The sequence below is a fragment of the Vanellus vanellus genome (assembly GCF_965231255.1).
Source record: "Vanellus vanellus genome assembly, chromosome: 24".
Classification (NCBI taxonomy): Eukaryota; Metazoa; Chordata; class Aves; order Charadriiformes; family Charadriidae; genus Vanellus; species Vanellus vanellus.
This window is the reverse complement of record NC_138929.1, coordinates 7855949-7869604: the sequence shown is the minus strand read 5'-3', so window position 1 is coordinate 7869604 and position 13656 is coordinate 7855949. Positions and strand designations below refer to the sequence as shown.

The window sequence follows — 13656 nt, the reverse complement described above, 5'->3', positions numbered from 1 at the left end:
ACTGGTTAGCAGAGAGGTAGATATTAAATCTTTCATATTGAGGTAGTCAGGAATAGACATTTCTCCTTAATTGTGTAAGGAGACACTTTCAAAAGTAAGACATCTATCTCAAGGGTGATCCCTGGCCCTTGAGCAATGTAACACTCTGAGTTTGTATGTCGTGCTATTAGGCATAGCAGGAGTGCATATTGTAGTTTTGAGGCTGCAATGACAGTTGAGATACTGTTGGAAAAGTTTTTTATGTTAAAGGAAGTAATCCCAGTATTGTGTCACCCCTGAAGCCTGCAGAGGGCGATCCCTGGAGTGAAATATTCTTCATTTTCTCATCAGAGGGAATTTAATTTGGTCTACAAAAGGCAGTCAATGCATGTGCAATATGAACAGGGGATCAGGAACTAAGAAACTCAAGTGGATGTCATCTCCAAACACGTTGAGGAACAGGAAGTTATTGGAAGTGGTCAACATGGCTTTACCAAGGGTAAATCATGCTTGACCAATCTGATAGCTTTCTATGATGTTATAACTGGTTGGCTGGATGAGGGGAAAGTCATGGATGTCGTCTACCTTGACTTTAGCAAGGCTTTTGACACTGTCTCCCATGACATCCTCATTAGGAAGCTGAGGAAGTATGGGCTAGATGAGGTGACAGTGAGGTGGATTGAGAGTTGGATGCGGGACAGAACTCAGAGGGTTGTGATCAGCGGCACAGAGTCTAGTTGGAGGCCTGTAACCAGTGGTGTCCCCCAGGGGTCAATACTTGGTCCAATTTTGTTTAATATATTCAGTAATGACCTGGATGAGGGGACAGAGTGTATCCTCAGCAAGTTTGCTGATGATACCAAACTGGGTGGGGTGGCTGACACCCCAGAGGGCTGTGCTGCCATCCAGCATGACCTGGACAGGCTGGAGAGCTGGGCAGAGAAGAACCTAATGAGGTTCAACAAAACCAAGTGCAATGTCCTGCACCTGGGGAGGAAGAATGCTAGGCACCAGTATAGGTTAGGGGCGGACCTGCTGGGAAGTAGCTCGGAGGAGAAGGATCTGGGGGTTGTGGTAGACAGTAAATTATCCATGGCCTAGCAATGTGCCCTTGTTGCCAAAAAGGCCAATGGAATCCTGGGCTGCATAGGGAAGAGTGTGGCCAGTAGGTCGAGGGAGGTCATTCTCCCCCTCTACTCTGCACTGGTGAGGCCACAACTGGAATACTGTGTCCAGTTTTGGGCTCCCCAGTTCAAGAGGGACAGGGAACTGCTGGAGCGAGTCCAGCGAAGGGCAACTAAGATGATTAAGGGCTTGGAGCATCTGCCTTATGAGGAAAGGCTGAGAGAGCTGGGACTCTTTAGCCTGGAGAAGAGAAGGCTGAGGGGAGACCTTATTATGGCATACAAGTATCTAAAGGGTGGGCTGAAGGAGGATGGAGCCAGGCTCTTTTCGTTGGTTCCAAGTAACAGGACGAGGGGCAATGGGCACAAGTTAGAACACAGGAAGTTCCGTTCAAATACACGGAAACAGTTCTTTACGGTTCGGGTGACAGAGCACTGGAACAGGCTGCCCAGGGAGGTTGTGGAGTCCCCTTCCCTGGAGATTTTCAAGACCCGCCTGGATGCAGTCCTGAGTAATGTGCTCTAGGCAATCCTGCTTTAGCAGGGGAGTTGGACTAGATGATCTCTAGAGGTCCCTTCCAACTCTGATAATTCTGTGATTCTGTGATTCTGTGAAGTGTGTGACACTGTAGATGTATCTTAGTTTAGGTGTATAAAACAGTGTTGTCCAGTCCCGGTATTGCCAGTGGGAAAATGTGGGTAACCTTAAGACTGATTCAGAAACTGGATGGTTGACTGTGACAGGTCATAAAAATTACCTCTCCTTTTCTCTTTGTTCTTCCCTTCAGATAATTCTGAATAACATTCCTTCACTGTATCTCCATTTTCGCATCCCCTCTAGGACATGGTTTCTGACAACAGGACTTTGGTAACTGAATTCATCATCCTAGGATTTCCCAATGTCAGGGAAGTCGAGCTGCTTCTCTTTGCTACCTTCCTTCTGATTTACGCACTGACCTTCACAGAGAATGTGGCCATCATCTTGGTCATTGGCATGGACTACCGCCTTCATACTCCAATGTATTTTTTTATCAGTAATCTCTCCTTCCTAGACATTGGCTACACTACTGTGACAGTGCCCAAAATGCTGGCTAACATTGCTATTCAGTCACAGACCATCTCTATCACTGGCTGCTTCACACAGTTGTACATCTTCTTCTTCCTTGGCTCAGCTGAATGCTTCCTACTGACTAGCATGGCCTGTGATCGCTACCTGGCCATTTGCAGTCCGTTGCATTACACCACCATTATGGATCACAGAACTTATGGCTTGCTCTGAGGTGCTGGTTGGGTGTCTTCCTTGCACCTGCCCTTCCCACTGCCTTCATCTTCCGCCTGCCTTTCTGTGGTTCCAACATCATCAACCACTTCTTTTGTGACTCACCACCTTTGCTAGAGCTCTCATGCCAAGATATCTTTGAAATTGAAGTCATCAACTTTGTGGTGGGCACAACAGTACTAATGAGCTCCTTTACCTTCACTGTGATCTCCTACATCTTCATTGTGGCCACCATCTTGCACATACCCACAGCTGAAGGACGCAGCAAAGCCTTCTCTACTTGTGCCTCCCATCTGACCATTGTAACCATCTTCTACGGGACCTCTATGTTCATGTACATTCGCACCAAGACCATCCAGACTTTTGATTTCAACAAGACTGTCTCTGTCTTTTACTCAGTGATTACCCCAGTTCTGAACCCTGTCATCTATAGTCTAAGGAACAATGACATCAAGCAAGGCATAAGCAAAGTACTTCTGAAACAAAAGGACACTTTCTTCATGTAAGATTGGCTTGAGGAGTAGTGTGTGAAACTGGGAGAAACGGGGAGCTACTTGGAAAACCATTGTCTCCAGAGCTTTCAAGGCACATTAGTGCTTGAAACCATCTATATGTAGTTTCATCAGAGACAATTTGAATGCAAAGTTTCATTTCAGCTTCTTTTCCCTTCAAAGAAGATAGTAATCTCAACTCTGTTTAGTCATCTAGAAGTCAGTTGTCTACATCTAAGCTCATCATCTGGGTTCCCACTGCTACCAGTGAAGATGGACCAGCACCTTGAAAGAGTAATTCACCTCATATTAAGATTGGTGTCACCCTTCAAAGGTTTCTGTGCCTGTCCATTGAGTAAAGAACTAATTTAAGACAGTATGCCTAAGTGGTGAATATATAAAATTAGGTAAGATGAATCTTTATTTAGATTTCTTATTACTTTTAGCACTATTGTAAATCAAAAGAAGCTTTGGAGAGCCAGGCAACACTACTACTCGTTTTTGGCAGAGTGATCCCAAAACACAGTTTGCCTCTATACATGCAACACATCCTGCTCAGGGTGAGCTATTTGTACTTTGTGACATCTGATTCATGCATACTTGAAACCTCTGAAGTAAAAAGGCAAGTGGTCTGTGCAAACTCCCTCCATAAAAAGGAAATTGGAGAGAAGTTATTACTTCTAATAACCATTGATCTCATCATTCACATCTCAAGTAACACAGAAAAATTATACCAAAAATGGACCTACTTCTCTTTGCTGACTACAAAGAAAACCTATTGCATCTAGCCCAGTTGTGTCTATGTTGTAGATGTCTTAAATTAGGTGGGATGAAGCTTGTTCAGGTGCCTACCTTTGGAGTCCCTATCGAGTGTCTAATCTAACCTAGAAAATGTTCAGGACTAGAAACTCTAAATTCCATTCCCTTTGCAATGGTATTGAATTGAATTCCCTTTGAAGTGGGCATCAGACGTTTAATTTATACAGTCTTGTATCTCGCATGTAAACACTGGCATTTCTGGTTTTGTTCCATTATAATGCTTACACAAATATGCTTTGCTTCTATTGTTTTCTGTAAAGTGTAGGTAAATAAGATTTATTTTAGCTACATATAATGAATTCAACATTCCTGGTTGTATGGACACAAGCATAAATGCTAATTTTCCAAGCTGAGCTAAGCTAAGTCAGTTCTGGGCAGCCCTTCAAAACAATATAAAAAGTCAGTCTGTCTGACAAGATAATTTTTCTGATCATGTTTATACTCAGCACTTAGAGCAAAAAATCTGAGGATGAGGACAGCTCTTAGATATACACATCTAAGATGTGTACACATTTAACATAGTAGCATGGTTTCTCTTTTCAATCTTCAAGTAAACAGATGGCTTTAACAGATATAGCACTTTGTCTCCATTGATTATAAAAAGCATTTAGATGGATTTTATAGCACAGATATCTAAACGTGAATGAGATGATCTCTGTAAAGCAGCTGTTGCTTTAAAAAAGAAAAAAAAAAAACAAAAACAAACCCAAAACCCAACTTCCTTTCCTTAACAAAAAAAAGCTACTTCTAATCATAAGTTCAGGGCCAAACTCCTACCCAGCTTTCCTGACAGGAGAGAGGAAGAAAACAGCATAAGGAAGCTCAAATGTGACAGGGAGATTATTTACTAATTACTGTTGCAGGCAAAACAAACTCGACTGGAGAAAATTAATTTGAATTATTGCCAATTAAAATAGATTTGGGTAGTGAGAAATAAAGACAAACATTAAAACACCACCTTTCCCATGGTTAACATTACTCCTTCAGTCCCAACTCCTGTACCTCCACCCCAAACAGGGCAGAGGGAATGGGCAATGGGGATTGGAGTGGAGAGCTGTGACCAGAACATAGAAATTTCTCTGATGCTCCTTCCCTTCCCTCTCACACTTTTCCCCAGTTCTCTTGTGTGGTCTCCCCACAGGATGCAGTCCCTCAGGAAAAAAATCTTCTTCAATATGGGCTCCTCTACACAGGCTGCCATTCCTGTCAGGAAAATTTCCTCCAGCATGGGCTCTCCATGGGTTGCAACTCCCTCAGGGAATATCTATCTTCTCTAGCATGGCTCCTTCATGGGCTGCAAGGGAATATCTGCTCTGTCACCTGGAGCACCTTCAGGTAAATCCAGTACAGTAGCTTTTTACAGCAATACCATATGTATGAGCACATCAACTTTTACAGTGATAGCTATGCTCCTGCAATCATATTTAAAAGTCTATGAAGTGAAATTAATAAGAAACTCTAAGAATGGGTATGAAGCAATCAGAAATAGTAATAAAAAGTTACTAAAAGAAATATCATGAGCTCCCTTTATGGTTAATGTAGGGAGGCAATCCTACAGTACTGTTAATCTCTTCCTAAGATAGACCATCACATTTGATGAGAAAGGTGGTGTCCTGGAATTACTTATTTCTCTGCACGGACTCTAAGTGTAGTATTGATGAAGATCTGTTGGAAATGTCTCATTTCGTGTTTTCATGATAGCTATGCACGTCTTCCAGTAAACTGTGGGGTAGATGTGAAGTGTAAAAATCCATATATGTTGCCTGCCTGCTAAGTCACGATTTCCAAAACCTCCAATGGGATTTGCATTCTTCATTTCCATTATAGTGCAGAAACCATGGAAACTACCTGCATAGCTATAAATGTCTTAGAAGATTGTAATTTCAAGACGGAGAAGGATATCTTATTTATAACTTTTCCAGTTTCTGAGCAACATGTGTAGGTTCCTATTACATTCAACAGCAAGGTGCAGGCAACTGCAGAGAGCACTTCATCCCCTGCATTGGTTGATATCCGAAGCGGGTAGGAGGAGTCATTGTCTAGGGGTATTTATTTTCCTCTACATCCTCAAAGTTAGGTCATTAAATCTCAGTTCTTGGTTATCTGCTTTCAAGTGATTTGAATCCTCCTTTTGCACAAGACTGAGCGGAAAAAGGGGGATTTTTACGCTTTCTCTGAAATTTTCCATTAGAGCTACATGCTTGTTGTGCCTGACATTTGGATGCTTCCTCCCTAAAAGCCTTTGATAGTATTTTGACCAAACTCCACACTTCTGTAATGTTTCATATGTTCTTTCCATCCTGCCCCCTCCAGATTCCATCTTCTCCAACCCCAAATCATGTCAGTGAATTAAGTATAGCCATCTCTTCTTAGGCTGCTAAGGGGTCAATGGCTATCTTCTTCCTGCAAGACTTAAGGACAGCACCCAAATCAGTAGTTTTTGCTGACAACCTCTTCTTACAAAGGGGATTTAGATACTTTGTTTCCAATTGAAACGGGTACCCAGATCACTGGGAGTTTTCAGTGGGAGGCACCACAAATGAAGTAGAATAGTGTCAGCTGTGGAAAGTACTCCTCCCCCCAGCCCCTCCTAGAATACTTCAGTAAAAGAGGTATTGCTCATCAGGAAGGTAGTGATCAAGAGAAAAGGTCGAGATAAGTAAGGTGTCCAGTTCCCCCCACTGACCACATATACCAGAACAGTACCAAGGATTAATTGAAGCATTTATTAAAGTGTTATTGCGGGATTGCTCCATAGCTTGTGGAGCTGCAATTTAATGTGATTTTTTTTTTTTTAATTAACGGAATTCCCCAAATAAGCAGGATGTCATTACCTAAATGTCTTAGATACCCTTGAAAATCCTAGAAGTGCTTTCAGAGTAATTTTTATTGCAAACAAACCAGTAATAAAAGCAGTGCACTGAAGTCTGATGCCAATGAATCCAGTCAGCAGTTTTGGCTTCTGTAATTTGAGAGTTCAATGGAAATAAGGAGAGCTACAGCCCTCTCTCTCTCCTCAAATTTTGGTACTAATGGCAAATTTATCTCTCTTAAGCCCCTCTGAAAATCCCACCCTGTGTCACCTTGATTCTATAAATGACTTTTGAGTTGGGGGTTGTGCTGCATGGAGTTTCTCCCCCACCATACTGAGACACTTAAAATCAGAAGTCACTTTTGAAAATTTTGGGGGTGAAGGTATTCAAAATCTCATTATTTAGAAATACCATTATTTGTTTAATGGAATTTTCAATTTGGTGTCTGAATAAAGGGATAAAAACAATTGTTATTATTTTCTTGCTATTGTGTTATTAATTATATTGTACTTTGCATTTTCAATGAAACTTTAACAATGCTGATATAGCAATAATAAAAGTAATCCAAAAAAGTTTTGCCTAGTCTGGAACTAATTTCAATATTTTATTTAATCATTTAAAAACTCTGCTTAACCCTTTCCTCTATTTCAAATTTAAAAAAGGAAAAAGAAACTTGCACAATTCATCCTACCTCCAGGTATACACAAAAGCTGATCCTGTGGTTCACACCCCTAGAGTACTTTTTTATTGCATTGACTACAGTATGACTCCAGTACGTACAGAACATACAGACAAATACAAATGGAACAGTTTAAACTGTGGCTGTCTACAGTTGGGTGTAATTGTTGGGGAATTTCTATGGTACCCCTTGAGGCAAATTAAACACACGTTTGTGCTTAAATACATATAAAAAAAAAAACCATACTTCCATAAGTGGTTCTACAAGGAGTCTGCAAATATGTGTCACAAGCAAATTCCTTATTTTCACTTGCACCAGCACCGATCCTGTGAGTGGTTGCATGGGACACCTCAGCCTGGCCATCAGTCCATCCCCCAGCCAAGCTCTGCTGCCCAAAGTTGGCCCCTGAGCTTGTGCCCCTGGGTGCTCCCATTCTAGGATGGCTACAAGACCATGCTGAGGCTGTTTCTTATCTCATCACCAAGGGAAACTTCACTCCCTGACAGGGAGCCTGTTCTGTCTCTGGCATTCCTGCTTCCAGCCAGTTTAAACCTTTCTTGTAGTTGGGCCTCTTTGCCCTCCATATCAGATCACAAATTACTGATTTTCACTCTATGAATTTGAAAATTATGACATAACAAAAAGGGAACTTAGTTGAATAAAACCCCAATCAAGCAAGAAATTATGTGTGTCCAGACATCATGTATTACAGTATTTTTTATAAATCACACATATTTCTCAAAATGTCTAAAATACATTATGCCGGTCCCAGTAGAAAAAAAAAAGAAGTACGACTTTTTCTGCCTAATTCTCCATACAATCATTTATCTGACCATTTGCATACCTTCTCTGGATGGAAGAATCCAACAGACTTTGCCAACCAATAAGGCAGAGGGAGAGGAATAGTGCTTCTGGTTTTGTAGACATTTTTTTATGAAATGTAGGTCAGAACAGGAGGAAAAGAAAAGCACAGTTATACCTGAGAAGGCAATGAAATGCTGACAAGTACAATAGTGGACTGTCCAACAAAGTCAGGGAGAACAGGAATGATACAGCAAGGAAAAAAACCACTGTGGTTAAAAATGGAGACAGTGTTTCCCTTCATTAACACATTATCTTATCTTGATTAAGATAACAATATAGGAAATAAGCAACACGACAAATATCACAATGAGGTGCAGTCCCCCATTAGAGACCATCACGATTTCAATGAAGTATGTCAGTGCAGACCAGTTTGATGACTTGTGGGAAGTCACAGAAGAAATTATCCAACAAACCAGGAGCACAAAATGCAAAGGGAAGAAGCAGCCCAATCTGTACAACAGTGACACAATCCTCCTAGCTATGATCCTACTACCAGCCATACACACACTCCTTGGTTCATCATAGAGTAGTACCCCAAGGGTTCGTAGACAGGCACGTATCAGTCAGCAGACATCATGAGAAGCAGAGAGACTTGAGCACCACCCAACAAATGGAAGAAGAACATTTCAAGTATACAGTTACTGAATGAGATAGTTTTGTGTTGGAAAAGAAGACCTGACAACAACACAGGAGTATTGATGGGTAAGTGATTGATATCTATGAAACGCATGTTTGCTAGAAATAAGTACTTAGGGCTATGGAGCCAACAGTCTTTGATCACTGTGATGATGACGGTTGCATTTCCCATACGTATTTCTACATAGATAGTGAAGAAGAAAATGTAAAGCAGTTGCCAAATACCAACTCTCTGAGTGAATTCCAGGAGAACTTCACTCATAGTGGTTGTGATATTCTGGTCATCCATTACTTCAGTTCTAAATACACCCATAGAAGCAACAGCATTCAAAACAGGCTGAAAAACATCACATAGACTGACTAGGTAGAAGATGCCTCTAGCACCACGATGTCTTCTGACTTAAATGTGAAAAAATCTTTGAGCTGGCTCTGTAATCTGGCAAGGACAGAGCAGGTAGGAGGATTTTTCTAATTATAGTTACCTAAGCAGTAATTTCAGTTTCTGAACTACTTATGTAAGCCCATTTAAGGTTAATTGAGAGTTATATCTCTTTATTGTTATCAATCAAAGGGATGTATTTCCCTCTAAAGTATCCTTTTCTTCCATTGAAGAACTCAGTCTGGTTCTTGAACATGCCAAAGATTTCTTAGGCCCTATTTCGTTTTGGGGATTCTGTCCCCTAATGAATAATTAAAAAGATTGCATCATGTTTTGTGTCTGTTATTCCTACATTATGGTACTGCATTTTTTTTTTTTTATCTAGATAAGTAAAGAAAATGAAATGTAACTTCAATAAACAGATGTTTCTAGGAACACAGTAAGGACACAGAAAGGTGATGAGAACTTTTGACCACCCTCCAAAAACACTTCCAGACTTCTTGGGTTGTGTTTCAAGCAATGTCATGCAAAATACGGCTGAGATATTTACACTAGGCAAAAGAGTTGGAATAACTCAATAATATGACTGTTTAGGTCTATATGATTATGGTGGTATTCATATTACATACCTTTACACAGAATAAGCATATCCATCTGGCTTAGTTGTTTAGACTCCCTCTGTTGGGTTTTGTCCTGGGACTGCCCCAGTGCCAGCCAGTGACGTGACTGTCATCTCAGGAGCTTGATACGGTTTTGTATATATTTCATTATTCTCTTTTATTTTATTATTAATATTTCATTAAAGTAGTTTAGTTCCTTCTAAACTCATAAGTCTCTTTTTCCTCCTCTGCCTCTCTCTTTGAAGAGGGGTAGAGGGGAGCATCTGTCGGTCCCGTCTGGGGTCCCTCAGGTCCCCAGTAGTGGATTTTGGCCTAAACTACGACAGATTTCTGCTCCAGTAAGGACTCAGGACTCCTCTGCTATGCTAGTATATTGAACAGTGACAATGACCTCTCCTGTACATCACTGGCTATACAAGTACACGATCAGAACTCTCCTGTCAAGCTTTTTCTCTAACAAGCAACACTGTCCCAGGCTAATCTTGGGCATTGTTCAGGAGGTAACACAGGCCAGGGATAAGTACCAAAAGGCATTAATAATCTTCTTAGAATGTAACAGTTTAGTTATACGGATCTGATTAGACTATGCCAGCTGGCTGTAGTTTGAGAACACTTCTGGGACCTCTTAGTTTATCACTATATACATAGCTTTAGTTCAAATCATCCTGGAATAGAAAGAGTCCCTGAAAAGTCCCATTCATGACTTTCATCACTGTCTTATTTTTATTCTCATTTAAATTACAACCATGAATTTATGGAAAGAAATCAGTCGCATAGCAGTTGAAAAGCTGTGCCTCTTCAGCAGCTCATCCTCTCTGGGACCTTCCTGCTCATTGACACAGTGGGTCTGATGGGTGCCATGCTCTTTCTCCTGATGAATAACAAATTCAGATCCCACATGCCTATAAAGAGAGAGATTTAGGGTGTATTTCAACCCTAAATTGAGACTACTAAACACAGATATCTAAGCCTTAGTTGTCTGACTTCCTTATGGTGAAGGAAAGATCCCAAGAAAGCATTTCATCTAACCTTAGTCATTTCCATCAGAATTATATGAATCAGTCTTTAGAAGTGTTTCTTCTATACTTTGAACGTCTCAGAAATATAGGCCTATTTTGTTTTGTCCATCAAAGCTGGGATTATCTGAGGGAGTCACTTTCACCTCTCTAAGTAGTCAATGTAGAAACACAGACACTTCCAGAGGAAAAGCTGGACTTTCCTACTTTAAAAGTTAACCTTAGGGTGAGGTGAATCACATCTATTGCTCCCCAGTGACTATATATGGGAGACAGGTGTATGCATTTACTTTATAGGTGTATGCATTTACTTTATAGTTATCTAAATTTTGTGAGATTAGTTCTGCTGTGAACATCTCAGAAAGGTTTCACCAACCCAGACTGAGCATCCATATTTTTCACTGACCACCAAGCCTGTCCAAAGTTATATGAGATTACTTTCATTGCTTCTCATTACGTTTAAGCCTCAGCCCAGGGTAGACCGGGATGCATTTTGTTGTGGAAAGGAGTGGTTTAACTATCCTATCTCAAGACACTACAGAGATCCTTGTGTCTTCTGTAGAGATCTTTAAAGAAATGTAAGGTCCCAACTTTAAGCAGCTCAGAAAATAAAGAAATCTTCACCAAGTTAACATTCTGGAATTCTGTCCATTTTGTGGGATCATTGGAAGCCTTGTAGATGAAAAGCCACTGCAGTGGCAGCAAAATAAAAGGTACTGCTTTGTATGTTAACAAGTATAACCATCTGGGCTTGGAAGGTATGTCTGCAGTTGAGCCATGACTCTTGCACTGACTCACCAGAGTGAACATGTGTGACTCTACTGATATAAGACAGCAGATACGAACAATGCAACTAGATGATTGCACTAACAGAATCAGAATAGTTGAAGTTGGAAGGGACCTCTGGAGATGGTCTAATTAAACCTCCATGTTCAAAGCAGGGTCAGCTAGAGCAGGTCCAGTTGGGTTTTGAATAACTCTAAGGATAGAAACTCTCTGGTCAACCTGCTCCAGTGTTTACCACTCTAATAGTAAAAACTAAAACCAAAACAAAATCTAAGGTTTTTGTATGTTCAGATGGAGCCTCCTTTCAGTTCATGCTCATTGCCTCTTGTCCTGTCAGTAGGCTGTTAGGCTGAAAGAGCATCCCACACCCAGAGCAAAGCTGCAGCAGAGGATGGAGGAGAGCAATGCAGCTCAGTGTAAATGTGGTGAAGGCTGCAGCTGCACCCTGCTGCTCCCTTCAGCTCCTGTCACTACACTTGAAGGGGCTGAAAGCATCAGATTGCACATGCGGATGGACATGGCATGGAAGATGAATCCTTCTCCTGCAATCACCTGCGCACAGTTGACAACTTCCCTCACGACCAGGTGGATTTTGCACAGATTCTTGTAGCAAAAAGCCAAAACTTTCTTCTCAGTAGCAGCTCACAGATGTAATCAAGGGGAGACACCTGCGTCCTGACTTTTTTTCCAGGATAAGAGTGACTGATGCTTTTTTTTCCCCTTCTCAACCTTGAACGCACTGGGGGATATTTTTATGTTTGTTCACACTATGTATTGCTTTTTCTTCACTGGTTGAAAATCCATGTTATATGTTTTATACATGTGGGATACTCGTTCTTTGTTCTCTTTGCCACATCTAAAACTGGTTCTACATGGTTTGCAAAGCTGCGTTTCTTTAGTGAACAATACTTGACCCATGGTGGTTCAAGCAAAGCTAATGCTAAATACAAACTGGGTAATAATCACCGAGTCATTCTCCAAGCAGAACAAGACAAGTCCCGAGGCTTGCAGTGCTAACAAAAACTCTGTGGCTTGCTAATTGCAATGCCAAGACCACGTTTCTTCAGCTGCAGTGCTGTGCCAACCGGTCCCCACGTCTGCCCAAAACTAGTTTGGATGCCTGCAGGCAGGACCAGCTAACTCTACATTGGAAATACTTACTTATGGATACTGAAGAACTGGCATTTTCTTACACACCACAGTAAATCCAGAGGCTCTGTAAACAAGAAGCAACCAGGAATGGATTTCTCCTCTTGTGTAAGTCTTTCTCCTCTCTTTCTCCTCTTGTGTAAATCCAGATCATAAGGGGTCTGGAAATGGGCTGGTTTCCAGCTGCAAGGCTGTCTCCAGCACAGCTGTCCTGGGGCAACTGGAGGTGGTAGCACTGAACATCACCACTCAGTAGCATACATTTTACATATTATTTACCAAGCAGGATGGTTATAGCAGGTGGACATTGACTTTTATTCATACAAACACATGTCTGTGCAAAGGATAGAACCATAGAATAGAATCATAGAATTGTCTAGGTTGGAAGAGACCTCTAAGATCATCGAGTCCAACCATCAACCTAGCACTGCCAAGTTACCACTAAACCATAGAATCATAGAATGGTTTGGGTTGGAAAGGACCTTAAAGATCATCTGGTTCCAACCCCCCTGCCATAGGCACAGACACCTCCCAGCAGCCCAGGTTGCTCAAAGACCCATCCAACCCGGCCTTAAACACCTCCAGGGATGGGGCCTCAAGAACCTCTCTGGGCAACCTGTTCCAGTGCCTCACTACCCTCAGAGTGAAAAACTTCTTACTAATATTTAACCTAAACATACCCTCTTCCAGTTTAAAGCCATTGCCCCTCGTCCTATCACTACATGCCCTTGTAAAAAGTCCTTCCCCAGCTCTCCTGTAGGCCCCCTTTAGGTACCAGAAGGTTGCAATAAGGTCTCCCCAGAGCCTTCTCTTCTTCAGGCTGAACAACCCCAATTCTCTCAGCCTCTCCTCATAGGAGAGGTGTTCCACCCCTCTGATCATCTTTGTGGCCCTCCTCTGGACCCGCTGCAGCAGGTCCATGTCCTTATGTTGAGGGCTCCAGAGCTGGATGCAGTATTCCAGGTGGAGTCTCACAAGAGTGAGGCAGAGGGGCAGATTCACCATGTCCCGAAGCACCACAT

The 13656-nt window shown here is 41.7% G+C and overlaps 1 protein-coding gene across 1 annotated transcript; it reads left to right on the top strand.

Moving 5' to 3' along the window:
• Positions 1-1947: 1947 nt before the first annotated feature.
• On the top strand, positions 1948-2888 carry LOC309681244 (olfactory receptor 6Q1-like; the record flags this gene model as incomplete). Its single annotated transcript, XM_082495077.1, is given in 2 exon segments — positions 1948-2355; positions 2358-2888. Coding segments are annotated over 2 exon segments (939 nt in total).
• Between the last annotated feature and the right edge of the window lie 10768 nt (positions 2889-13656).